This window comes from Tachypleus tridentatus, unplaced genomic scaffold (assembly GCF_004210375.1).
Source record: "Tachypleus tridentatus isolate NWPU-2018 unplaced genomic scaffold, ASM421037v1 Hic_cluster_2, whole genome shotgun sequence".
Lineage (NCBI taxonomy): Eukaryota > Metazoa > Arthropoda > Merostomata > Xiphosura > Limulidae > Tachypleus > Tachypleus tridentatus.
In genome coordinates this window covers 48385920-48413583 of record NW_027467782.1, presented here as the reverse complement: position 1 = coordinate 48413583, position 27664 = coordinate 48385920, and the positions used below count along the sequence as shown (strand labels likewise).

The window sequence follows — 27664 nt, the reverse complement described above, 5'->3', positions numbered from 1 at the left end:
ATGTGATCCCCTCAGAAAGTACCTTTTATGTATTGTTGTAAGTAGTATAAATTAACTGTTTAGTTGCTCAGAAATATAAAGGTATGTGATCCACTCAGAAAGTACCTTTTATGTATTGTTGTAAGTAGTATAAATTAACAGTTTAGTTGCTCAGAAATATAAAGGTATGTGATCCACTCAGAAAGTACCTTTTATGTATTGTTGTAAGTAGTATAAATTAACGGTTTAGTTGCTCAGAAATATAAAGGTATGTGATCCACTCAGAAAGTACCTTTTATGTATTGTTGTAAGTAGTATAAATTAACGGTTTAGTTGCTCAGAAATATAAAGGTATGTGATCCACTCAGAAAGTACCTTTTATGTATTGTTGTAAGTAGTATAAATTAACGGTTTAGTTGCTCAGAAATATAAAGGTATGTGATCCACTCAGAAAGTACCTTTTATGTATTGTTGTAAGTAGTATAAATTAACGGTTTAGTTGCTCAGAAATATAAAGGTATCTGATCCCCTCAGAAAGTACCTTTTATGTATTGTTGTAAGTAGTATAAATTAACGGTTTAGTTGCTCAGAAATATAAAGGTATGTGATCCACTCAGAAAGTACCCTTTATGTATTGTTGTAAGTAGTATAAATTAACGGTTTAGTTGCTCAGAAATATAAAGGTATGTGATCCACTCAGAAAGTACCTTTTATGTATTGTTGTAAGTAGTATAAATTAACGGTTTAGTTGCTCAGAAATATAAAGGTATGTGATCCACTCAGAAAGCACCTTTTATGTATTGTTGTAAGTAGTATAAATTAACTGTTTAGTTGCTCAGAAATACAAAGGTATGTGATCCCCTCAGAAAGTACCTTTTATGTATTGTTGTAAGTAGTATAAATTAACTGTTTAGTTGCTCAGAAATATAAAGGTATGTGATCCCCTCAGAAAGTACCTTTTATGTATTGTTGTAAGTAGTATAAATTAACGGTTTAGTTGCTCAGAAATATAAAGGTATGTGATACACTCAGAAAGTACTTTTTATGTATTGTTGTAAGTAGTATAAATTAACGGTTTAGTTGCTCAGAAATATAAAGGTATGTGATCCCCTCAGAAAGTACCTTTTATGTATTGTTGTAAGTAGTATAAATTAACGGTTTAGTTGCTCAGAAATATAAAGGTATCTGATCCACTCAGAAAGTACCTTTTATGTATTGTTGTAAGTAGTATAAATTAACTGTTTAGTTGCTCAGAAATACAAAGGTATGTGATCCACTCAGAAAGTACCTTTTATGTATTGTTGTAAGTAGTATAAATTAACTGTTTAGTTGCTCAGAAATACAAAGGTATGTGATCCCCTCAGAAAGTACCTTTTATGTATTGTTGTAAGTAGTATAAATTAACTGTTTAGTTGCTCAGAAATATAAAGGTATGTGATCCCCTCAGAAAGTATCTTTTATGTATTGTTGTAAGTAGTATAAATTAACTGTTTAGTTGCTCAGAAATATAAAGGTATGTGATCCCCTCAGAAAGTACCTTTTATGTATTGTTGTAAGTAGTATAAATTAACGGTTTAGTTGCTCAGAAATATAAAGGTATCTGATCCCCTCAGAAAGTACCTTTTATGTATTGTTGTAAGTAGTATAAATTAACGGTTTAGTTGCTCAGAAATACAAAGGTATGTGATCCACTCAGAAAGTACCTTTTATGTATTGTTGTAAGTAGTATAAATTAACGGTTTAGTTGCTCAGAAATATAAAGGTATGTGATCCCCTCAGAAAGTACCTTTTATGTATTGTTGTAAGTAGTATAAATTAACGGTTTAGTTGCTCAGAAATATAAAGGTATGTGTTCCACTCAGAAAGTACCTTTTATGTATTGTTGTAAGTAGTATAAATTAACTGTTTAGTTGCTCAGAAATACAAAGGTATGTGATCCCCAGAAAAGTACCTTTATGTATTGTTGTAAGTAGTATAAATTAACGGTTTAGTTGCTCAGAAATATAAAGGTATGTGATTCACTCAGAAAGTACCTTTTATGTATTGTTGTAAGTAGTATAAATTAACGGTTTAGTTGCTCAGAAATATAAAGGTATGTGATTCACTCAGAAAGTACCTTTTATGTATTGTTGTAAGTAGTATAAATTAACAGTTTAGTTGCTCAGAAATATAAAGGTATGTGATCCACTCAGAAAGCACCTTTTATGTATTGTTGTAAGTAGTATAAATTAACTGTTTAGTTGCTCAGAAATATAAAGGTATGTGATCCCCAGAAAGTACCTTTTTTATGTATTGTTGTAAGTAGTATAAATTAACGGTTTAGTTGCTCAGAAATATAAAGGTATGTGATTCACCAGAAAGTACCTTTATGTATTGTTGTAAGTAGTATAAATTAACAGTTTAGTTGCTCAGAAATATAAAGGTATGTGATCCACAAAGAAAGCACCTTTTATGTATTGTTGTAAGTAGTATAAATTAACTGTTTAGTTGTCAAAAATATAAAGGTATGTGATCCCCTCAGAAAGCACCTTTTATGTATTGTTGTAAGTAGTATAAATTAACGGTTTAGTTGCTCAGAAATATAAAGGTATGTGATCCACTCAGAAAGCACCTTTTATGTATTGTTGTAAGTAGTATAAATTAACAGTTTAGTTGCTCAGAAATATAAAGGTATGTGATCCCCAGAAAGTACCTTTATGTATTGTTGTAAGTAGTATAAATTAACAGTTTAGTTGCTCAGAAATATAAAGGTATGTGATCCCCTCAGAAAGTATCTTTATGTATTGTTGTAAGTAGTATAAATTAACAGTTTAGTTGCTCAGAAATATAAAGGTATGTGATCCACTCAGAAAGCACCTTTTATGTATTGTTGTAAGTAGTATAAATTAACTGTTTAGTTGCTCAGAAATACAAAGGTATGTGATCCCCTCAGAAAGTACCTTTTATGTATTGTTGTAAGTAGTATAAATTAACTGTTTAGTTGCTCAGAAATATAAAGGTATGTGATCCCTCAGAAAGTACCTTTATGTATTGTTGTAAGTAGTATAAATTAACTGTTTAGTTGCTCAGAAATATAAAGGTATGTGATCCCCTCAGAAAGTACCTTTTATGTATTGTTGTAAGTAGTATAAATTAACTGTTTAGTTGATGTGAGAAGATGGAAACACGAAAATTAATTTTCTCAGAGAACATTCTGAAAATTATAGAAAATAGAATAAAAATTGAATGAAAATAAACACAAGAATATGAAAACTTTGTGTCTATTTCTTACTCATTGTGTTTCTTCGGATGTATTTTAGAAACCATGAGTTACAAGAACTGTTACTTAAAGAAGAAATACAAGACAACAAACTTGAATTTTAAAACCAGAAAATTAATTAAACAATTAGCGACAAGTTTGTGCTTGTTCTCTTTGAACATGCCCCCTCACATGTCTGCAGACTCACACCGCTGGGAACGGGCTTTAATACCTGTGGTGGGCGGAGCACAAACAGCACATTGTGTAACTTTGTGCTTAAGTACAAACAAACAAAAATCTCTTTAAACGACTATAAATTTTTTATGGCGTTTTACAGAGAAATAAACACTCTTCGAAAATAAATATAATTAATGGTTCTTACTTTCACGTTAAAATAAATAGAAACTTATTTTCCAAAAGCTTTTTTAACGGTCTTGTTATAAATTTCAGATCCACAAATTTCCACGTCTCCTCCTCCTGAAACGAACTGCTCCTTGCGAGGAGAGGGTTACGTAGCATATCAGAGTTCTTGTTATAAACTTGTCCACAAGGATAAGAAAACCTGGTTTGATGCTGAAGATGCCTGTGTAAGGGAGAAAGGACATTTGGTGTCAGTTACGAATCCATACGAGCAGGCCTTTATACACTCAGTGCTCGTGCAAACGAACGAAACGGTCTGGAACGGACTCTATTCTCACGACGTAGGTTTGTCAGATTATTACATATTTCGTAGAACGTGTTTTATAACATTTGTTGTTTGATTTGCTATAAATATTTTAGTCTCTGATGTAGACAGTTGTAAGTATGTGTAATACCATTTCTAACTCTTAGGCCACAGACCGTTTTCGATGGATCGACACGTGGCCTATTTATTACACAAACTGGGGTCCCAGTCAGCCAGAAAACCCAACTATTAACGCCACCCGGTGTGTGGGTTTTGACAAAAATAAACAGTGGAAGGTCCTGTCGTGTCAGCAGGAAAGCGCCTTCATGTGCAAAGTAACAGACTGTAAGTACTCTTGTAAAATAATGTTATGTATTGGTTCGGCGTTTAACTATGGGCGCGTCTTAAAAATTATATTTAAAATGATAAACTATAATTAACTGTGTAAAACAAAGTTACTGGTGTTGATTGGTTAAAATTTTTACTTTGGGCGTGATTAAAAAATACGACATGTAAAATGACGAACTGTAAGTAACCGTGTAAAACAAAGTTGCTCGTGTTGATTGGTTAGGAAATTTACTTCGTGTGTTTAAAGTGACAGCTCTGGATACCCATATAAGGTAATATTATTCGTGGGCGTGACTTAATAGATAACGTCTTTATATTTTACTAACTAAACATGTTAAACGTTCCTAAGCAACAATATATATTGTTGAGGAAAGCTGTGTAAATATAATATGAAGCTAACAACATTACGTATATCCTGTCAGCTGTTGTTCATGTTACTTTCGAGCGTTTGGTATTTTAGATTGATCATTTTTCAACTATTATAATTTTATTATTTAAATTAATTTTGAATTTTAGTTTACTAAATTTATTTAGGACTAACAACTATTCTTCACAGAGAAGGAATCCAGATGATCAAACAATGAATTGCAATCTTTATTAAAAAATATGTAATAATTTAAATTAGTTACCAGGACGGTTTTCGTTATCTGTAAAGGAAATTAATATAGTTAAAATTAGGTATTAATAAAATACGTCATAGATAATAAATAATAATAAAATATATCGTAGATAATACATTTGTGTGTGTGTGTGTGTGTGAATTTTTATTTATTTAATATACGATCACTTCTTCTACCAGTACAGAACAGCTGTCGTCCATCTTAACACACGGGGCACACATCAATATTTTGTTACACTGATTTCGGTTCAAATGAAAAGCATTTAATCTTTGCACTAGTGCTCTAGTCTTTCTGAATTACTAACTTCTAAACTTTTTATTAGTGCTCTTGTCCCACCGACTTCTAAACTTTTTATTAGTGCTCTTGTCCCACTGACTTCTAAACTTTTTATTAGTGGTATTGTCTCACTGACTTCTAAACTTTTTATTAGTGCTCTTGTCCCACTAACTTCTAAACTTTTTATTAGTGCTCTTGTCCCACTAACTTCTAAACTTTTTATTAATGCTCTTGTCCCACTGACTTCTAAACTTTTTATTAGTGCTTTAGTCCCACTAACTTCTAAACTTTGTATTGGTGCTCTTGTCCCACTAACTTCTAAACTTTTTATTAGTGCTCTTGTCTCACTGACTTCTAAACTTTTTATTAGTGCTTTAGTCCCACTAACTTCTAAACTTTTTATTAGTGCTCTTGTCCCACTAACTTTTAAACTTTTTATTAGTGCTCTTGTCCCACTAACTTTTAAACTTTTTATTAGTGCTCTTGTCTCACTGACTTCTAAACTTTGTATTGGTGCTCTTGTCCCACTAACTTCTAAACTTTGTATTGGTGCTCTTGTCCCACTAACTTCTAAACTTTGTATTGGTGCTCTTGTCCCACTAACTTATAAACTTTGTATTGGTGCTCTAGTCCCACTAACTTATAAACTTTGTATTGGTGCTCTTGTCCCACTAACTTCTAAACTTTGTATTAGTGCTCTTGTCTCGCTGACTTCTAAACTTTGTATTAGTGCTCTTGTCCCACTAACTTCTAAACTTTGTATTGGTGCTCTTGTCCCACTGACTTCTAAACTTTTTATTAGTGCTCTTGTCTCACTAACTTCTAAACTTTTTATTAGTGCTCTTGTCCCACTAACTTTTAAACTTTTTATTGGTGCTCTTGTCCCACTAACTTTTAAACTTTTTATTGGTGCTCTTGTCCCACTAACTTCTAAACTTTGTATTGGTGCTCTTGTCCCACTAACTTCTAAACTTTGTATTGGTGCTCTTGTCCCACTAACTTCTAAACTTTGTATTGGTGCTCTTGTCCCACTAACTTCTAAACTTTGTATTGGTGCTCTTGTCCCACTGACTTCTAAACTTTGTATTGGTGCTCTTGTCCCACTAACTTCTAAACTTTGTATTGGTGCTTTAGTCCCACTAACTTCTAAACTTTGTATTGGTGCTTTAGTCCCACTAACTTCTAAACTTTGTATTGGTGCTCTTGTCCCACTAACTTCTAAACTTTGTATTGGTGCTCTTGTCCCACTAACTTCTAAACTTTGTATTGGTGCTCTTGTCCCACTAACTTCTAAACTTTGTATTGGTGCTTTGTGTCAACTGTCTTTTTCAAACGTGGAAAAATATATGGAAAGAAATTTTGTTTTACCAATTTTAAGAATAAAGAAACCGATGAGATCTGTGAAGGTATTTTTACGGTTGTAAGTAAATAAACGGGATTCATTAAAATATGTTATATATCTTGCATTATTTCCAGTAATACCTCCAGTAATCGACATTCCTAGTGACAGTGGAACTTGTCCAGAGCACTTGAAATCGTGGCTGAATATTCAGGGGCCCAGTTGTTTTTATATCGAGCAAGAAAACAATCAAATGAGTTGGGGAGAAGCCTCATTGTTTTGCCGCAGGACTGGTGAGTGGTTAACAGATGAGTTTATTATTGCGTAATAAAAACGTTCAAAGTTAAGAAAGATTGTATTCATTTTATTACAGGTAAACATCAGTAAACTTGGTTATTATGGAAGTAGCGTTTAAATTCAGAACGTTATATTATCATAATGTCCTCTAACTTTTTAGAACGATAGATATTTTCTACTTTTATGCCTCTGAATAAACAACGAAGTTAACGAATATTACAAACAACACTTTGTTGTTAACAATCTTCTGCAGAACAGAATGTCCCTAGTCCTTAAATTAAACATGTAACTATTAGTATGTGTTCAAAATACGCATTTTAAAACTGAACAGGCAACAACAAAGCAATATGTAATTTCTTCTTTCTTCTTTCGAACGAGGAAAATGACAATTTTCTCTATACGTTAATGCCATTTTAACAACAGTTCTAAAATAAAATAATGTTTTCAATCATTTCAGTTAATTAACTGTTGAAGTTAATAATTACATAACATTAGATAAAAAGTATTGTTGTTGTAGTTTCAAAATATTATTACAAAACTAAAGAAGTATTGTTATTGTATTATCAATATATCATTATAATAATAAAACCAAAAGAGGTATTGTTGTTGAATCGTTAACATATTATTATAATAATGAAACCAAAAGAGGTATTGTTGTTGAATCGTTAACATATTATTATAATAATGAAACCAAAAGAGGTATTGTTGTTGAATCGTTAACATATCATTATAATATAGAAACCAAAAGAGGTATTGTTGTTGAATCGTTAACATATCATTATAATAATGAAACCAAAAGAGGTATTGTTGTTGAATCGTTAACATATCATTATAATAATGAAACCAAAAGAGGTATTGTTGTTGAATCGTTAACATATCATTATAATAATGAAACCAAAAGAGGTATTGTTGTTGAATCGTTAACATATCATTATAATAATGAAACCAAAAGAAGTATTGTTGTTGAATCGTTAACATATCATTATAATAATGAAACCAAAAGAAGTATTGTTGTTGAATCGTTAACATATCATTATAATAATGAAACCAAAAGAAGTATTGTTGTTGTATCGTTAATATATCATTATAATAATGAAACCAAAAGAAGTATTGTTGTTGTATCGTTAACATATCATTATAATAATGAAACCAAAAGAAGTATTGTTGTTGAATCGTTAACATATCATTATAATAATGAAACCAAAAGAAGTATTGTTGTTGAATCGTTAACATATCATTATAATAATGAAACCAAAAGAAGTATTGTTGTTGTATCGTTAACATATCATTATAATAATGAAACCAAAAGAAGTATTGTTGTTGTATCGTTAACATATCATTATAATAATGAAACCAAAAGAAGTATTGTTGTTGTATCGTTAACATATCATTATAATAATGAAACCAAAAGAAGTATTGTTGTTGTATCGTTAACATATCATTATAATAATGAAACCAAAAGAAGTATTGTTGTTGTATCGTTAACATATCATTATAATAATGAAACCAAAAGAAGTATTGTTGTTGTATCGTTAACATATCATTATAATAATGAAACCAAAAGAAGTATTGTTGTTGTATCGTTAATATATCATTATAATAATGAAACCAAAAGAAGTATTGTTGTTGTATCGTTAACATATCATTATAATAATGAAACCAAAAGAAGTATTGTTGTTGTATCGTTAACATATCATTATAATAATGAAACCAAAAGAAGTATTGTTGTTGTATCGTTAACATATCATTATAATAATAAAACCAAAAGAGGTGTTGTTGAATAGTTAACATATCATTATAACAATGAAACCAAAAGAAGTATTGTTGTTGTATCGTTAACGTATCATTATAATAATGAAACCAAAAGAAGTATTGTTGTTGTATCGTTAACGTATCATTATAATAATGAAACCAAAAGAAGTATTGTTGTTGTATCGTTAATGTATCATTATAATAATATAACCAAAAGAAGTATTGTTGAATCGTTAACGTATCATTATAATAATAAAACAAAAAGAAGTATTGTTGTTGTATCGTTAATGTATCATTATAATAATAAAACAAAAAGAAGTATTGTTGTTGTATCGTTAATATATCATTATAATAATAAAACCAATACAGGTGTTGTTGTATTATCAATATACTATTATAATAATAAACCCATAAGAACTATAACTGTTGTATAATCAATATATTGTTATAAAACTAACAGAAGTATTGTTGTTAGCGATAGGATGTACAAGCCATGTTTCATTTACATGTTAACAACAGAAGTTTGCAAGGAATGTATTATATCGTGGAATTCACTTTTCAGTATTTGTAATAAAGTTGATGACATCTAACCGTTTATAGGTTCACTTTAATAAAAAAATTAAACTCATTTAATTTATTGTAACAACTTATAAAAGTAATCTTTTAAGTGTTTTTAAATTTAATTTTATTTGTGTTATTACTTGGTTTAATTATTCCCTCATTTAATGATTTTACTGTGTTTCGTTTCTTAGTAGTACACTCATGTCGGTTTAATTTATTTGTATTATTAATTGGCTTAATTATTCCTTCATTTAATTATTTTACTGTGTTTCGTTTCTTAGTAGTACATTCATATTGGTTGAATTTTATTTGTATTATTACTTGGTTTAATTATTCCTTCATATAATTATTTTACTGTGTTTCCTTTCTTAGTAGTACACTCATGTCGGTTTAATTTTATTTGTATTATTACTTAGTTTAATTATTCCTTCATTTAATTAATTAACTGTGTTTCGTGTACACTCATGTCGGTTTAACCCAGGGAAGATTTCTGTTTGTAATTTTTGTTCTTATTTTATCACAGGTGCAAGATTAGTAACCTTCCATTCACTTCACGATCTTCTGGTGTTAGAACCATACTTACAACCTGAGGCTATTAGTCTGTGGATTGGTTTAATTAGAAAACATGATGGTAAGTTCCACATGTCACGATGGTTGTTCAGACTGATGTAACAATGATGACATATATAGTTTTACCATCGTCCATGGTTGTTCAGATTTATCTAACAATGATGACACATATTGTTTTCCCATCGTCCATGGTATTTCAGATTAATCTAAGAATGATGACACATATTGTTTTACCATCGTCCATGGTTGTTCAGATTTATTTAACAATGATGACACATATTGTTTTCCCATCGTCCATGGTTGTTCAGATTTATCTAACAATGATGACACATATTGTTTTACCATCGTCCATGGTTGTTCAGATTTATCTAACAATGATGACACATATTGTTTTACCATCGTCCATGGTTGTTCAGATTTATCTAACAATGATGACACATATTGTTTTACCATCGTCCATGGTTGTTCAGATTTATCTAACAATGATGACACATATTGTTTTACCATCGTCCATGGTTGTTCAGATTTATCTAACAATGATGGCACATATTGTTTTACCATCGTCCATGGTTGTTCAGATTTATCTAACAATGATGACACATATTGTTTTACCATCGTCCATGGTTGTTCAGATTTATCTAACAATGATGACACATATTGTTTTACCATCGTCCATGGTTGTTCAGATTTATCTAACAATGATGACACATATTGTTTTACCATCGTCCATGGTTGTTCAGATTTATCTAACAATGATGACACATATTGTTTTACCATCGTCCATGGTTGTTCAGATTTATCTAACAATGATGACACATATTGTTTTACCATCGTCCATGGTTGTTCAGATTTATCTAACAATGATGACACATATTGTTTTACCATCGTCCATGGTTGTTCAGATTTATCTAACAATGATGACACATATTGTTTTACCATCGTCCATGGTTGTTCAGATTTATCTAACAATGATGACACATATTGTTTTACCATCGTCCATGGTTGTTCAGATTTATCTAACAATGATGACACATATTGTTTTCCCATCGTCCATGGTTGTTCAGATTTATCTAACAATGATGACACATATTGTTTTCCCATCGTCCATGGTTGTTCAGATTTATCTAACAATGATGACACATATTGTTTTCCCATCGTCCATGGTTGTTCAGATTTATCTAACAATGATGACACATATTGTTTTCCCATCGTCCATGGTTGTTCAGATTTATCTAACAATGATGACACATATTGTTTTACCATCGTCCATGGTACTTCAGATTTATCTAACAATGATGACACATATTGTTTTACCATCGTCCATGGTACTTCAGATTAATTTAACAATGATGACACATATTGTTTTACCATCGTCCATGGCTGTTCAGATTTATCTAACAATGATGACACATATTGTTTTACCATCGTCCATGATTGCTCCTACTTGTCCAACAACGATGACAGGAAATTGGTTAACATCATCTACCAACACTTTAGTCTAAATGTTTTTATGGTTCAAACCTTCTTGAGGTTCTCTTTTCTTAGAAGAGTTAACGAACATTTAAGTTGCTTTTACAATCGTTTGTTGAGGAACAGGAAATAATGTTCAAGTTTTGAAATTTGAAAATAATAACTTTGATAGAGTAGTACAGCAGACTTTGTCAGAAATCTGTATATAATGACACATAATACCATGACTTAAGTGTCTTGTTTATTCATTCCTGTTTGATGACATGAAACGTACGATATTACATTATAATATGTCATTAAGCTTTGTGTTTGAGGCAGGTATGACATGACGTAATACTGTGTGTGAACTGTAGGGAATATATTGGTAAGTAGGATATATTTTTAATTTCCATATAACATAAATATTTTGACATGAAACATTCATTGATACAGGTGGATACGACTGGGAAGACGGCTCTGTCGTGGATTTTACCTACTGGGGCGATGGAGAACCTTCGAACCCCGATGCCCAGTTATGTGTGGAGATGTACGAACATAATCTGAGGTGGAATGACGAAGTGTGTTCTAACCGCAGGGGCTTCATTTGTCAAGTCGAAAAAGGTGAGAATGACGGTGTGTTCTAACCACAGGGGCTTCATTTGTCAAGTCGAAAAAGGTGAGAATGACGAAGTGTTCTAACCACAGGGGCTTCATTTGTCAAGTCGAAAAGGTGAGAATGACGGTGTGTTCTAACCACAGGGCTTCATTTGTCAAGTCGAAAAGGTGAGAATGACGAAGTGTGTTCTAACCACAGGGCTTCATTTGTCAAGTCGAAAAAAGGTGAGAATGACGAAGTGTGTTCTAACCACAGGGCTTCATTTGTCAAGTCGAAAAGGTGAGAATGACGGTGTGTTCTAACCACAGGGGCTTCATTTGTCAAGTCGAAAAAGGTGAGAATGACGAAGTGTGTTCTAACCACAGGGGCTTCATTTGTCAAGTCGAAAAAGGTGAACTGATAATATACATGTGATTTTACAAGTTAAGTAAGATGTTAGATCTTGATGTAAAATGATTTAACAACATCAGTAAGATGGTAGTTGGTGTTATAAAAATGATTTAACGGATAATTAATATGTTAGTTGGTGTTATAAAAATGACTTAACGGATAATTAATGTGTTAGTTGGTGTTATAAAATGACTTAACGGATAATTAATGTGTTAGTTGGTGTTATAAAATGACTTAACGGATAATTAATGTGTTAGTTGGTGTTATAAAATGACTTAACGGATAATTAATGTGTTAGTTGGTGTTATAAAATGACTTAACGGATAATTAATGTGTTAGTTGGTGTTATAAAAATGACTTAACGGATAATTAATGTGTTAGTTGGTGTTATAAAAATGACTTAACGGATAATTAATGTGTTAGTTGGTGTTATAAACGGATAATTAATGACTTGGTGTTACGGATAATTAATGTGTTAGTTGGTGTTATAAAATGACTTAACGGATAATTAATGTGTTAGTTGGTGTTATAAAATGACTTAACGGATAATTAATGTGTTAGTTGGTGTTATAAAAAATGACTTAACGGATAATTAATGTGTTAGTTGGTGTTATAAAATGACTTAACGGATAATTAATGTGTTAGTTGGTGTTATAAAATGACTTAACGGATAATTAATGTGTTAGTTGGTGTTATAAAAATGACTTAACGGATAATTAATGTGTTAGTTGGTGTTATAAAAATGACTTAACGGATAATTAATGTGTTAGTTGGTGTTATAAAAATGACTTGATAATTAATGTGTTAGTTGGTGTTATAAAAAAATGACTTAACGGATAATTAATGTGTTAGTTGGTGTTATAAAAATGACTTAACGGATAATTAATGTGTTAGTTGGTGTTATAAAAATGACTTAACGGATAATTAATGTGTTAGTTGGTGTTATAAAAATGACTTAACGGATAATTAATGTGTTAGTTGGTGTTATAAAAATGACTTAACGGATAATTAATGTGTTAGTTGGTGTTATAAAAATGACTTAACGGATAATTAATGTGTTAGTTGGTGTTATAAAAATGACTTAACGGATAATTAATGTGTTAGTTGGTGTTATCAAATGGTTATTACCAGTTTGAAAACAAATTTTTGTCACTGTTTATTAGAAAGGTATGACACGGTATATATCTTAATAGTAACGTGTTTCTAAGACATTTAAGCCTATTTTCGTATTTGTTAGTTTAAATGTTGTGAAGTACTAAGCCTACTTTCATATTTTTTCAAAGAGACGTTAAACCTAGTTTCAACAGTTTCGTTGATAGTGATAAAGGAGGCGAACACTCAATATAATTAAAAGTGAAACCAATAACACACAGCAGTTTTCTTCGTTTTTTTTTATGTTCTTAGTGCCTCCTGAACCCACATGTGAAACTGAAGATGGGAGATGGAAGTACTTCAAGGATGGTGACGCCTGCTATCACGTTCTGAAAGCTAATTTGGCAAAAAAATACACGTGGCACGATGCTGAAGATTACTGCACCAAAGAAGGTGGTCATTTGGTGTCTATTCATTCTAAGAAAGAAAATGATTTCATTCAAAAAATGGTAAGAAATGTTTAATATGTTAAAGTCAAATTTACAATATGAGCAAAGTATTTAATAAATCAATCAATAAACAAAGAAAAATAATTCTATATAATAATGTTTATTATTAGTCAACACAAATCGCTCTTTCACTTTACACCTGCTTCTGTTTACTGTGCGTGATGAAGGTTACCAGAATGAACAAGAATGGCGAAGTTGTCCAATAAAAATCGAGAGAATGTTGAAGTTGTCCAATAAAAATCGAGAGAATGTTGAAGTTGTCCAATAAAAATCGAGAGAATGTTGAAGTTGTCCAATAAAAATCGAGAGAATGTTGAAGTTGTCCAATAAAAATCGAGAGAATGTTGAAGTTGTCCAATAAAAATCGAGAGAATGTTGAAGTTGTCCAATAAAAATCGAGAGAATGTTGAAGTTATCCAATAAAAAACTAGAAAGAGAAATAAGGAAAATAAAATTTAATTAGAAAAACAAAACAGACAAGCGATAAAAAAGTTCTAATGCAATTTTGTACCGCGATATGTTTAATTTTTTTATGACACGTGTGTCACTCTGGATAGTTGCTAAGTAACATATGTTTTTATCTTCGTTTATAGAAATTAATGTGATACGTTAATTCGTCTTTGTACTTCGGAACGGAAGGTCTGACATGGCCAGGTGGTTTAGGCACTCGATTCGTAATCCGAGGGTCGAGGATTCGAATCCCCGTCGCACCAAACATGCTCGCCCTTTCAGCCGTGGGGGCATTATAATGTGACGGTCAATCCCACTATTCGTTGGTAAAAGAGTAGCGCAAGAGTTGGCATAGGGTAGTGATGACTAGCTGCCTTCCCTCTAGTTTTTACACTGCTAAATTAGAGACTGCTAGCACAGATAGCCTTTGTGTAACTTTGCGTGAAATTCAAAAACAAACATGCTCAAAACGGCTGGGAAGGGTATTAACATTTCATAGGAACTTTGATAATCTGAAGGTGACCTACGAAAGTCAAAATGTTGTTCTCTGCTTATCAATACAAGTGTTAATACCCATACCAGTTGTTCCCTGCTTATCAATACAAGTGTTAATACCCATACCAGCTGTTCTCTGCTTATCAATACAAGTGTTAATACACACACCAGTTGTTCCCTGCTTATCAATACAAGTGTTAATACCCATACCAGTTGTTCCCTGCTTATCAATACAAGTGTTAATACCCATACCAGTTGTTCTCTGCTTATCAATACAAGTGTTAATACCCATACCAGTTGTTCCCTGCTTATCAATACAAGTGTTAATACCCATACCAGCTGTTCTCTGCTTATCAATACAAGTGTTAATACACACACCAGTTGTTCCCTGCTTATCAATACAAGTGTTAATACCCATACCAGTTGTTCTCTGCTTATCAATACAAGTGTTAATACCCATACCAGCTGTTCTCTGCTTATCAATACAAGTGTTAATACCCATACCAGCTGTTCTCTGCTTATCAATACAAGTGTTAATACACACACCAGTTGTTCCCTGCTTATCAATACAAGTGTTAATACCCATACCAGTTGTTCTCTGCTTATCAATACAAGTGTTAATACCCATACCAGTTGTTCTCTGCTTATCAATACAAGTGTTAATACCCATACCAGTTGTTCTCTGCTTATCAATACAAGTGTTAATACCCATACCAGTTGTTCTCTGCTTATCAATACAAGTGTTAATACCCATACCAGTTGTTCTCTGCTTATCAATACAAGTGTTAATACCCATACCAGTTGTTCTCTGCTTATCAATACAAGTGTTAATACTCATACCAGTTGTTCTCTGCTTATCAATACAAGTGTTAATACCCATACCAGTTGTTCTCTGCTTATCAATACAAGTGTTAATACCCATACCAGTTGTTCCCTGCTTATCAATACAAGTGTTAATACCAACACCAGTTGTTCTCTGCTTATCAATACAAGTGTTAATACCCATACCAGCTGTTCTCTGCTTATCAATACAAGTGTTAATACACACACCAGTTGTTCTCTGCTTATCAATACAAGTGTTAATACCCATACCAGCTGTTCTCTGCTTATCAATACAAGTGTTAATACCCATACCAGCTGTTCTCTGCTTATCAATACAAGTGTTAATACACATACCAGCTGTTCTCTGCTTATCAATACAAGTGTTAATACACACACCAGTTGTTCCCTGCTTATCAATACAAGTGTTAATACCCATACCAGTTGTTCTCTGCTTATCAATACAAGTGTTAATACCCATACCAGTTGTTCCCTGCTTATCAATACAAGTGTTAATACCCATACCAGTTGTTCTCTGCTTATCAATACAAGTGTTAATACTCATACCAGTTGTTCTCTGCTTATCAATACAAGTGTTAATACCAACACCAGTTGTTCTCTGCTTATCAATACAAGTGTTAATACCCATACCAGTTGTTCCCTGCTTATCAATACAAGTGTTAATACCAACACCAGTTGTTCTCTGCTTATCAATACAAGTGTTAATACTCATACCAGTTGTTCTCTGCTTATCAATACAAGTGTTAATACCCATACCAGTTGTTCTCTGCTTATCAATACAAGTGTTAATACCCATACCAGTTGTTCTCTGCTTATCAATACAAGTGTTAATACCAACACCAGTTGTTCTCTGCTTATCAATACAAGTGTTAATACCAACACCAGTTGTTCCCTGCTTATCAATACAAGTGTTAATACCAACACCAGTTGTTCCCTGCTTATCAATACAAGTGTTAATACCAACACCAGTTGTTCTCTGCTTATCAATACAAGTGTTAATACCCATACCAGTTGTTCCCTGCTTATCAATACAAGTGTTAATACCAACACCAGTTGTTCTCTGCTTATCAATACAAGTGTTAATACCCATACCAGTTGTTCCCTGCTTATCAATACAAGTGTTAATACCAACACCAGTTGTTCTCTGCTTATCAATACAAGTGTTAATACCCATACCAGTTGTTCTCTGCTTATCAATACAAGTGTTAATACCCATACCAGTTGTTCTCTGCTTATCAATACAAGTGTTAATACTCATACCAGTTGTTCTCTGCTTATCAATACAAGTGTTAATACTCATACCAGTTGTTCTGAGATATATTTTTATTTGAAGTTCGTTTCTTATCATCAGAGGGGTCGTCTGAATAATTTATAAATTAGTAATTATTAATTAACTTCCTGATATTAAAATCCTTTTCACTAAAATGAAGTATTTGCATTTTTTTTTTACTTTTTATTTTACGTACAGATTCAAGAAACTGGTAGTTTTATCATAAAGTCCTACTGGATCGGTTTCCATGCTCTTGGCCTAGATGGCCAGTTCGAGTGGACAGATGGATCCTTGACCGAGTTTATCAATTGGGATAATACGAACGAAAAGTTTGAAGCAGAAGAAAAATGTGTTCTTATGTTTCCAAATTCAGGTGGAATAGAACTGATTAATAAAGGATATGTTGTAATGTTCGTTAAGTCAGGCAGGGTGGAATAGATCTGATTAATAAAGGATATGTTGTAATGTTCGTTAAGTCAGGTGTGGTGGAATAGAACTGATTAATAAAGGATATGTCGTAATGTTCGTTAAGTCAGGCAGGGTGGAATAGAACTGATTAATAAAGGATATGTTGTAATGTTCGTTAAGTCAGGTGTGGTGGAATAGAACTGATTAATAAAGGATGTGTTGTAATGTTCGTTAAGTCAGGCAGGGTGGAATAGAACTGATTAATAAAGGATATGTTGTAATGTTCGTTAAGTCAGGTGTGGTGGAATAGAACTGATTAATAAAGGATATGTCGTAATGTTCGTTAAGTCAGGCAGGGTGGAATAGAACTGATTAATAAAGAATATGTTGTAACGTTCGTTAAGTCAGGCAGGGTGGAATAGAACTGATTAATAAAGAATATGTTGTAATGTTCGTTAAGTCAGGCAGGGTGGAATAGAACTGATTAATAAAGGATATGTTGTAATGTTCGTTATGTCAGGCAGGGTGGAATAGATCTGATTAATAAAGGATGTGTTGTAATGTTCGTTAAGTCAGGCAGGGTGGAATAGATCTGATTAATAAAGGATATGTTGTAATGTTCGTTAAGTCAGGCAGGGTGGAATAGATCTGATTAATAAAGGATATGTCGTAATGTTCGTTAAGTCAGGCAGGGTGGAATAGATCTGATTAATAAAGGATATGTTGTAATGTTCGTTATGTCAGGCAGGGTGGAATAGAACTGATTAATAAAGGATGTGTTGTAATGTTCGTTATGTCAGGCAGGGTGGAATAGAACTGATTAATAAAGGATGTGTTGTAATGTTCGTTATGTCAGGCAGGGTGGAATAGAACTGATTAATAAAGGATGTGTTGTAATGTTCGTTATGTCAGGCAGGGTGGAATAGAACTGATTAATAAAGGATATGTTGTAATGTTCGTTAAGTCAGGCACGGTAGAATAGAACTGAGTAATAAAGGATGTGTTGTAATGTTCGTTAAGTCAGGCAGGGTGGAATAGATCTGATTAATAAAGGATGTGGTGTAATGTTCGTTAAGTCAGGCAGGGTGGAATAGATCTGATTAATAAAGGATATGTTGTAATGTTCGCTGTCAGGCAGGGTGGAATAGATCTGATTAATAAAGGATGTGTTGTAATGTTCGTTATGTCAGGCAGGGTGGAATAGAACTGATTAATAAAGGATATGTTGTAATGTTCGTTAAGTCAGGCAGGGTGGAATAGATCTGAGTAATAAAGGATGTTGTACTACAATACATATTGTTTAGAATACTTATGACAGTAGAATACAGTTACGTCTACACCCATTTGGAAGACGTACATTTTCTAGTGAACTCCTTGTTACCTGATATATTTTTACCTCTTGTTGTTTAATGTATTTGAGCTACGATTCAGAACAAGTTTTTGATACTGGTGTTTTAAGGAACCTGGGTGGACCATCATTGTGACTTGCAGGAAAGAGGTGCAGTCTGTAAGGTGGCGAATTCTAAACTTGTGACCCCTGCTCCGACTATAGCACCCACCCCTCTTCCCGGGAACTGTCCAGATGGATGGTACACCTTAGGTATGTTTTACCATGTAACACTATTTTCATATCCTTGTTAAAATAAGCGTCACAGCATTGTTCACTATCTGTGATTGGTTAATTAACACGCAATCATAAAGTACGATTAATTACTCTGATTTGCCTTTGTTTTAAAAGTAAATAATTTAACCGTTTTAATAGATTTGGCTTCACTCTATCTTCTTGGTACAGTTCCCCTAAAATCCACTAGTGGCGCTACGGTTTCTTGTTCAAATTTGTTAAGACTTGTAAAAGTAGGAGTTGATTGATTTAATAGAAGTGTTAAATTAATTTCACTCTTTTTTAATTAAATAAATATCTGTTCCTGGGGAATATTATTAGAGTGACAAAAAATATTAGGGCTAATTGTGGGCATCCGCAGGGGGGCGTTGGTTGAAAAGGAACTCTTGCCCAGTCTGTAATGTTTAGATTAAGGTCTTGTCCCTAAGACATGTGCCCGGCAACGGTCGGTTGCAAACTCTGTTTGTAAACCTAAATATTGTTTTGTACTTTATTAAAGTTTTATTGCCCATACCAGCTGTTTTTAGCATAATGTTAGGTTTCTTGTCATCACGAATAATGTCTCTTAAGCCTTAAATGTTGTTCTTACTATACATACACAATAAATACCACTGTATTCGTATAAGAAGCTGTTTTATATAAAGTAAAAGTACCCTGTGGAGCTAAGAACATAAAAAAACAAACCATAATTTATTATTATGGGATATGTACATAGCTACAATTCTGCAGTATGACTTGAACTGACCTTACAAATATTAAACCAGCCACATCTGACTGTGGAAACTTGCAAGTTATCTTGACCATAATGGCAAAACTTTGAAGGCGGTCCATCGTCCCTGGATTTTGCCCTCTTTCGCGGACGCCCATGGGTCTGATATCAATTTTTTTTTTTAATTATCAAGCTACACAACACAACTTGGTTTTGTCTTATCTGTGTTCTCCCAGGTGTCGTTTTAAAACCAATTAACGAACAATTTGTGAGAAAATCTGAAGCCAGAAGAACCGAGAATGGAGGAATTTAAATGTTTGGGGAACTTCGTGAAAAAAGACGTTTTAATTCTAACATTTTTAAAATTCAATTTGGGATTTTCCAAAATCGAACTGTTGAATGTTGTGCAACTTCGAAATAATTCCTGACTTGGAGTATAGAGTACAGATTTAACACTTTATTGTTTAGCAGGTAAACGTGAGAATAAATTTGATGGTAACATTAATTTACACATTTGTTCCAGAAATTACAGATCACGAAGAAGTATGAAACAAACTTATTAACAGAGTGCATAATATCCATAAGATTGTATATATCAACTTACCAATAGAGCAAAATATCCATAAGATTGTATATATCAACTTTCCAATAGAGCATAATATCCATAAGATTGTATATATCAGCTTACCAATAGAGCAAAATATCCATAAGATTGTATATATCAGCTTACCAATAGAGCAAAATATCCATAAGATTGTATATATCAACTTACCAATAGAGCAAAATATCCATAAGATTGTATATATCAACTTACCAATAGAGCAAAATATCCATAAGATTGTATATATCAGCTTACCAATAGAGCAAAATATCCATAAGATTGTATATATCAACTTACCAATAGAGCAAAATATCCATAAGATTGTATATATCAACTTACCAATAGAGCAAAATATCCATAAGATTGTATATATCAACTTACCAATAGAGCAAAATATCCATAAGATTGTATATATCAACTTACCAATAGAGCAAAATATCCATAAGATTGTATATATCAACTTACCAATAGAGCAAAATATCCATAAGATTGTATATATCAACTATCAATAGAGCAAAATATCCATAAGATTGTATATATCAACTTACCAATAGAGCAAAATATCCATAAGATTGTATATATCAACTTACCAATAGAGCAAAATATCCATAAGATTGTATATATCAACTTACCAATAGAGCAAAATATCCATAAGATTGTATATATCAACTTACCAATAGAGCAAAATATCCATAAGATTGTATATATCAACTTACCAATAGAGCAAAATATCCATAAGATTGTATATATCAACTTACCAATAGAGCAAAATATCCATAAGATTGTATATATCAACTTACCAATAGAGCAAAATATCCATAAGATTGTATATATCAGCTTATCAATAGAGCAAAATATCCATAAGATTGTATATATCAGCTTATCAATAGAGCAAAATATCCATAAGATTGTATATATCAGCTTACCAATAGAGCAAAATATCCATAAGATTGTATATATCAGCTTACCAATAGAGCAAAATATCCATAAGATTGTATATATCAGCTTACCAATAGAGCAAAATATCCATAAGATTGTATATATCAGCTTACCAATAGAGCAAAATATACATAAGATTGTATATATCAGCTTACCAATAGAGCAAAATATCCATAAGATTGTATATATCAACTTACCAATAGAGCAAAATATGTTGTTCGATTGCTGTCTAGGTGATAAATGTTACCTCTTCAGTGAAGAAAATGGTGAAGAGGAAATGACGTGGCAGGAAGCACGTGAAGCCTGCAGAAAAAAAGGGTCCAATCACGATCTTGTTTCTATTCACAGCACCAAGGAACAAAGTAAGCTGATGCTGGCTAATAAAAACCTAACATTGTCTTAATTAACAAGTAAAATAACTAGATAACTTTCATCTGTTAATGTATTTTTAGTAAAAGAAAAAAAACGAAGTTTTATTGTTTACTTTTATCATAAAACCCCATCTTGTACAACGAATCTTCAACTCGTCCATTTTACTTTCACTTCTCAGTGTTTTTAACAAGCGCGCTTGCCTTCAGCAAGACATCGGTTTGGATAGGACTAAAAAGAGCTAAGGGGTCGAATCGTCGATTCATCTGGTCTGACAATTCTCCGTTTGACTTCGATCACTGGGCTCCCAGAGAACCCAACTCTTACGTCGTAAGCCTTTCTTCGTTCTTTGAGAAATGTTGGAACATTTTGTATAATAAACGTTACAAGCAACTCAAGTTGTAGAGCATCTTATCACTTTACTTGAAATTTTAAAGGATTACTTTAATATGAGTTCCATCAAAGCATCTTTTCTTCTTTTCTGTTTAATAGGATGGATGTGTCGAGATGATAGGTGCACCCCCTAGTGCTGGTAAATGGAATGATCGCAAATGTACAGAGAAAGCAGCTTATATTTGCCAACGTTATAAAGGTAAATTTGTGTTGTTCAAGTAATAAAAAAGGGTCATTTGTGACAGCAATTTGTTTATTAGAAAGTAGAAAGGCTGTGGCGTGGCCTAATGGTTGCGCAAAGCGCTCCGGATCTTAAATTACAAGCTTTACTGAAAGTGGTGTACGTTTTCAGCTGTAGGTGCGTTATAAGAGTAACAGCCTACTCAATATTCGCTTCAAAGCTAGCCAAAGTTCTTATTACAGCGAGTGTTTTTGAATGGCTGCTTTTTTCTCTGGTCAGCAGCTGAAAACTGTGGACTGTTTTACTCGGACTCTTTGAGTTTTGACTTGGTCATTTAGACCGTGTGTGGACAAGGTGCCTTCCAGCTGAAGAGTATAGATACCTTATATGTCATACGGGTAGATGAAACTATTACCAAAATGTTCACTATACTTAGTTTATCCCCCTTCTCTTTCTGTAGCACAGCGGTACGTCTGTGAACTTACAACTCTAGAAATCAATTTTCGATATCCTTGGTGGATAGAGCACAGATGACCTACTGTTTAGTTTCGGCTTAACTTCAAACAAACAAAACTTAGTTCTCAACAGTCGTTGTTCTCTCTGATTTATGTAAAATGTTAAACTTGTCATTAAAATGTCAACCACCTAAATCACCCTAATCCAGGTTTCCAGCTATAATCCACGTTTCCAGCTAACATACGTTTAAAACAGGTATAAAACACGGTTCCTTTCCCGAAATTGAATTGGTAAACTAAAGAGAAGGCAGCTTGTCAACAGCACCAACCGACGATTCTGTGTTTGCTCTAATCAAAAAGTGGAATTTGACGGGCACTCTTATAACACATCCACTGCCCTTAGGTACGGAGCGCATTTTGGGGGCAACGGGTCGAATTATACACGCAGCTCGAGTGTATTAACCTCTAGGCCGTGCCTGAACCGCACGAGGCCATATAAAACTTAGTGAATAAGTTTATTGGAAAGTGTTCGAATCCCGATGCCACTAAAGTGAAGTTAAGTGTTCTCTGAAGCCTCTTGTAAAATTAAACCTCTCTTTTCTCGGTATATTTAATATCTGGAATGTTGAGTTGAGTTTATTTGTGTTCCCCGAACAGATCCGAGTCTACCCGAGTCACGACCACCCAATCACGTGGACTGTTCACATCTGGACCAGGGATACGTCGGTTATCGTGAGACATGCTATAAGCTGTTCATAGAAGCAAGCCAGATGAAGTCCTGGAAGAAAGCTGAGGAATTTTGTGTTGGTCAAGGTGGACACTTGACTTCAGTCACTGACCTCTTTGACCAGGCTTTTCTCTACAGTTTGTTGGATGTTACGGTTGAATATATATGGAACGGATTTCATGCCAAGTTTGTACGTAAATGTAATGTAATCTTAAATTAACCACGAACCATGTGATCTAAGATTACCTGAAAAACCTAACTCACTTTAGTAGTGGAACGAAAACATCTGTTTGTTTGTTAATAAACTCAGTTCCATTAAATTTCAAATTGTAGATTTCGACAATAATATCCAGATATTACTGTTTACTTTACGATACGTTTCTCCAATCAGAGATGTGTAGCTTTTCCTGTTTTCCACATTTCTTTAACATCAGATTTCCTGTTTACTTTAGGGTACGATGCATTCTCTAATTTGACACCTCGTTTTATTTGAAGGACCAAGACAGATTTCGATGGACTGATAATTGGCCAGTATACTACACTAAATGGACCAAAGGCCAGCCTGGCGCTACGATCAACAACAACACGCGCTGTGTGGCCTTTCAAGAAACCAATGAGTGGACAGTTGTTCCCTGTGATACCAAACTCTCTTTGTCTGCAAAGTAACGGACTGTAAGTTTTGTAATTAGCCAATTTGTAAAATATTTGCCGAATCTACCAATTACACAGTGTTAACAAAAATTGAATTCAATCTCTTCGTACGTGTATTCTATTTTAGTGAAACCTCCAATTATTGACATTCCTCACATCAGTGGAAGTTGTCCGAAAAATGAGAAATCGTGGATCGACATCCAGGGTCCGTATTGTTTTTACTTTTCTACTGACAGGAAGTCCTGGATTGATGCTTCGGTGTTTTGCAAGAAACGTGGTATATATTTATATATGGCTCATATTGTGGTTATATGCTGTTAGCAATTTGAAAGAAAGATTTTTCCTGTTTATTGTTTATAGGTTATTTGTGTTTTATTATCTAAACATCAGGAAATTATAAACATTTAGTCACTGATATTAAAACCATCATAGGTATAGAACCTTACGAGTATAAATGAAGACAAGTTGCTATAGTAACATACCTTATATAACAAAATGACGACAGCACAGACTTTCCCTTTTCTTGTCCAACCGTCAGTTACATTTTGAAATATTATTTAGAAATTGATAACGTCTTAAGAATTGTATATCTATTAGAAAATGATTTAGAATGAACATTATTTTTATCTTCCTTCAGGAGGATCGCTTGCCAGGTTCCATTCGATGCATGACCTCCAACTAATTCAAATGTATCTTACTGATAGGAATTTAGGGTTATGGATTGGACTACTTGAATCCCACGATGGTGAGTATGCGTTTAGGCCTATGGATCGGACTACTTGAATCCCACGATGGTGAGTATGAGTTTAGGCCTATGGATTGGACTACTTGGATCCCACGATGGTGAGTATGAGTTTAGGCCTATGGATCGGACTACTTGAATCCCACGATGGTGAGTATGCGTTTAGGCCTATGGATCGGACTACTTGAATCCCACGATGGTGAGTATGAGTTTAGGCCTATGGATCGGACTACTTGAATCCCACGATGGTGAGTATGAGTTTAGGCCTATGGATTGGACTACTTGAATCCCACGATGGTGAGTATGAGTTTAGGCCTATGGATTGGACTACTTGGATCCCACGATGGTGAGTATGAGTTTAGGCCTATGGATTGGACTACTTGGATCCCACGATGGTGAGTATGCGTTTAGGCCTATGGATCGGACTACTTGAATCCCACGATGGTGAGTATGAGTTTAGGCCTATGGATTGGACTACTTGGATCCCACGATGGTGAGTATGCGTTTAGGCCTATGGATCGGACTACTTGAATCCCACGATGGTGAGTATGCGTTTAGGCCTATGGATCGGACTACTTGAATCCCACGATGGTGAGTATGAGTTTAGGCCTATGGATTGGACTACTTGAATCCCACGATGGTGAGTATGAGTTTAGGCCTATGGATTGGACTACTTGGATCCCACGATGGTGAGTATGAGTTTAGGCCTATGGATCGGACTACTTGAATCCCACGATGGTGAGTATGAGTTTAGGCCTATGGATTGACTACTTGGATCCCACGATGGTGAGTATGAGTTTAGGCCTATGGATTGGACTACTTGGATCCCACGATGGTGAGTATGAGTTTAGGCCTATGGATTGGACTACTTGGATCCCACGATGGTGAGTATGAGTTTAGGCCTATGGATTGGACTACTTGGATCCCACGATGGTGAGTATGAGTTTAGGCCTATGGATTGGACTACTTGGATCCCACGATGGTGAGTATGAGTTTAGGCCTATGGATTGGACTACTTGGATCCCACGATGGTGAGTATGAGTTTAGGCCTATGGATTGGACTACTTGGATCCCACGATGGTGAGTATGAGTTTAGGCCTATGGATTGGACTACTTGGATCCCACGATGGTGAGTATGAGTTTAGGCCTATGGATTGGACTACTTGGATCCCTTGATGGTGATTACGGGTTTACTGTTATATGACTGGACTAACTACTTAAATCTCAATATAGTAAATAGGGGTTTAAGGTTATGTGATTAGACTAATAATCCGACGATGGTGAGTAAGGGCATAGGCAGTGGTGAAATTTCAAAATTTTAACAACCGATTGTATCTTGCTTTATACACCCCCGTTTTTCGCAATTACAAAATAACAAAAATATGTTACTGAAATAAATTATTTAGCATGCTTTAAATATTTCTAAATCACCACTTGACTATCACAAAAACCTTCATCATTTCCATGTTTGGCCCTGTTGTCATCAACTGTGTGTGTTTTTCTCTTAGCCACTGAAGAAGTTAGGTCCCATGAATCCAATGGGGGGCCAATCAAATTAATTTTCAACAAATTTATCACATTTTCAAGTGTAAAGCGGATTATTTTACCTGATTATATAATATTCATTACTGAAAACCCTCTTTCTGCTTCTGCGAAACTAGAGCAACAGTAATTTTAGTCTTTTGTACATCGTGTACTGCGTTTAATAGTTTTGGTAAATGTATATTAAAAGAACTTCTCCGTACTTGAATAAATTAAATGTTTAACCGGCACAATTTGGCTTTAAAAAGGTGAGCAACATTAACCAATCAGTATTAATGTCAATCTAGGCTAAATCTGTAATCCATGAACTTCTAATTTTGTTCTAGAATAGTAAAACCTACAAAGTAACATTAAATTTAACGTTAATAACTTAGACATCTACACAGACTACACCATTGTTTCAAGCTCGTCTTCTCTTATCTGTCTGCTCCAAGTATAATAGATAACTGATACCAAATGTTCACACAGGAAAAAGTAGGCCTACATTAGTCTACGGCAATTCTCTTCTTCCTTCGTCCAAGATGGCTGATCTGTCACTTGTGGAAGCCAGTTTTCTTCCTTCGTCTAAGATGGCTGATCTGTCACTTGTGGAAGCCAGTTTTCTTCCTTCGTCCAAGATGGCTGATCTGTCACTTGTGGAAGCCAGTTTCCTTCCTTCGTCCAAGATGGCTGATCTGTCACTTGTGGAAGCCAGTTTTCTTCCTTCGTCTAAGATGGCTGATCTGTCACTTGTGGAAGCCAGTTTTCTTCCTTCGTCCAAGATGGCTGATCTGTCACTTGTGGAAGCCAGTTTTCTTCCTTCGTCCAAGATGGCTGATCTGTCACTTGTGGAAGCCAATTTTCTTCCTTCGTCCAAGATGGCTGATCTGTCACTTGTGGAAGCCAGTTTTCTTCCTTCGTCCAAGATGGCTGATCTGTCACTTGTGGAAGCCAGTTTTCTTCCTTCGTCCAAGATGGCTGATCTGTCACTTGTGGAAGCCAGTTCAAACCGCCTTAAACGTTATCGTACTAATGTACAATTGTGTTATTGCGCGTGACTTTACGCAGCAAGAATCCACATAATGATAGTCGACACGTAACATGAATTCTCATAGTGGCGGTCGATACATTGTACATCTAACATCAGAGGGCCAAGAGCCGGTAAAACCAATTCGGTGAACTCGTGAAATTTTAAGAACAGGTTCATGTGAACCGGTGCGAACCGGCTGAATCCCAGCGCCGGGTTTAGAGTTACATGATTCGACTACTAATCCCACGATCATGAATAGGGGTTTAGGGTTACGTGATTGCACTGCTAATCCCACAATCTTGAGTAGGGATTTAGGGTTACGTGATTGCACTGCTAATCCCACAATCTTGAGTAGGGGTTTAGGGTTACGTGATTACAATTAGGGTTACAAGAGTATAATAAGAAACATCTGAAGGGCAAAGGTCAACTTATTCTTGATGACGAGAAATCCACTTAAAATAAAAATGTATCTCAGAACGACTGGTGTGGATATCAACACTTTTATTGATAAGGAGAGAACAATGTTTTGACCTCACTAGGTCATCTTTAGGCTAAAATTTGT

General features: G+C 34.0%; 2 protein-coding genes across 6 annotated transcripts in view; both read left to right on the top strand.

The window, feature by feature from the left end:
- LOC143242695 (macrophage mannose receptor 1-like) overlaps positions 1 to 24074 on the top strand; it is a 38586-nt gene extending 14512 nt beyond the window's left edge. For both annotated transcript variants that reach the window (XM_076486171.1, XM_076486172.1), the window contains 14 exons: positions 3668 to 3918; positions 4049 to 4226; positions 6602 to 6757; positions 9598 to 9705; positions 11547 to 11714; positions 13504 to 13700; positions 16954 to 17128; positions 18623 to 18763; positions 21267 to 21395; positions 21584 to 21732; positions 21895 to 21994; positions 23089 to 23348; positions 23654 to 23830; positions 23937 to 24074. In XM_076486171.1, coding sequence (XP_076342286.1) covers positions 3668 to 3918; positions 4049 to 4226; positions 6602 to 6757; positions 9598 to 9705; positions 11547 to 11714; positions 13504 to 13700; positions 16954 to 17128; positions 18623 to 18763; positions 21267 to 21395; positions 21584 to 21732; positions 21895 to 21994; positions 23089 to 23348; positions 23654 to 23824 — 2183 coding nt within the window. In that variant the 3' untranslated portion in view covers positions 23825 to 23830; positions 23937 to 24074. The remainder of the gene's footprint in view (positions 1 to 3667; positions 3919 to 4048; positions 4227 to 6601; positions 6758 to 9597; positions 9706 to 11546; positions 11715 to 13503; positions 13701 to 16953; positions 17129 to 18622; positions 18764 to 21266; positions 21396 to 21583; positions 21733 to 21894; positions 21995 to 23088; positions 23349 to 23653; positions 23831 to 23936) is intronic.
- LOC143242696 (macrophage mannose receptor 1-like) overlaps positions 23953 to 27664 on the top strand; it is a 55441-nt gene continuing 51729 nt past the window's right edge. For 2 of the 4 annotated variants that reach the window (XM_076486173.1, XM_076486175.1), the window contains exons 1-2: positions 23953 to 24086; positions 24447 to 24554. In XM_076486173.1, the coding sequence (XP_076342288.1) occupies positions 24473 to 24554 (82 nt within the window). In that variant the 5' untranslated portion in view covers positions 23953 to 24086; positions 24447 to 24472. Of the gene's footprint in view, positions 24087 to 24446; positions 24555 to 25167; positions 25192 to 25273; positions 25290 to 27664 lie in introns of those variants that run through there. The other 2 variants (XM_076486177.1, XM_076486176.1) reach the window with 2 other exon arrangements.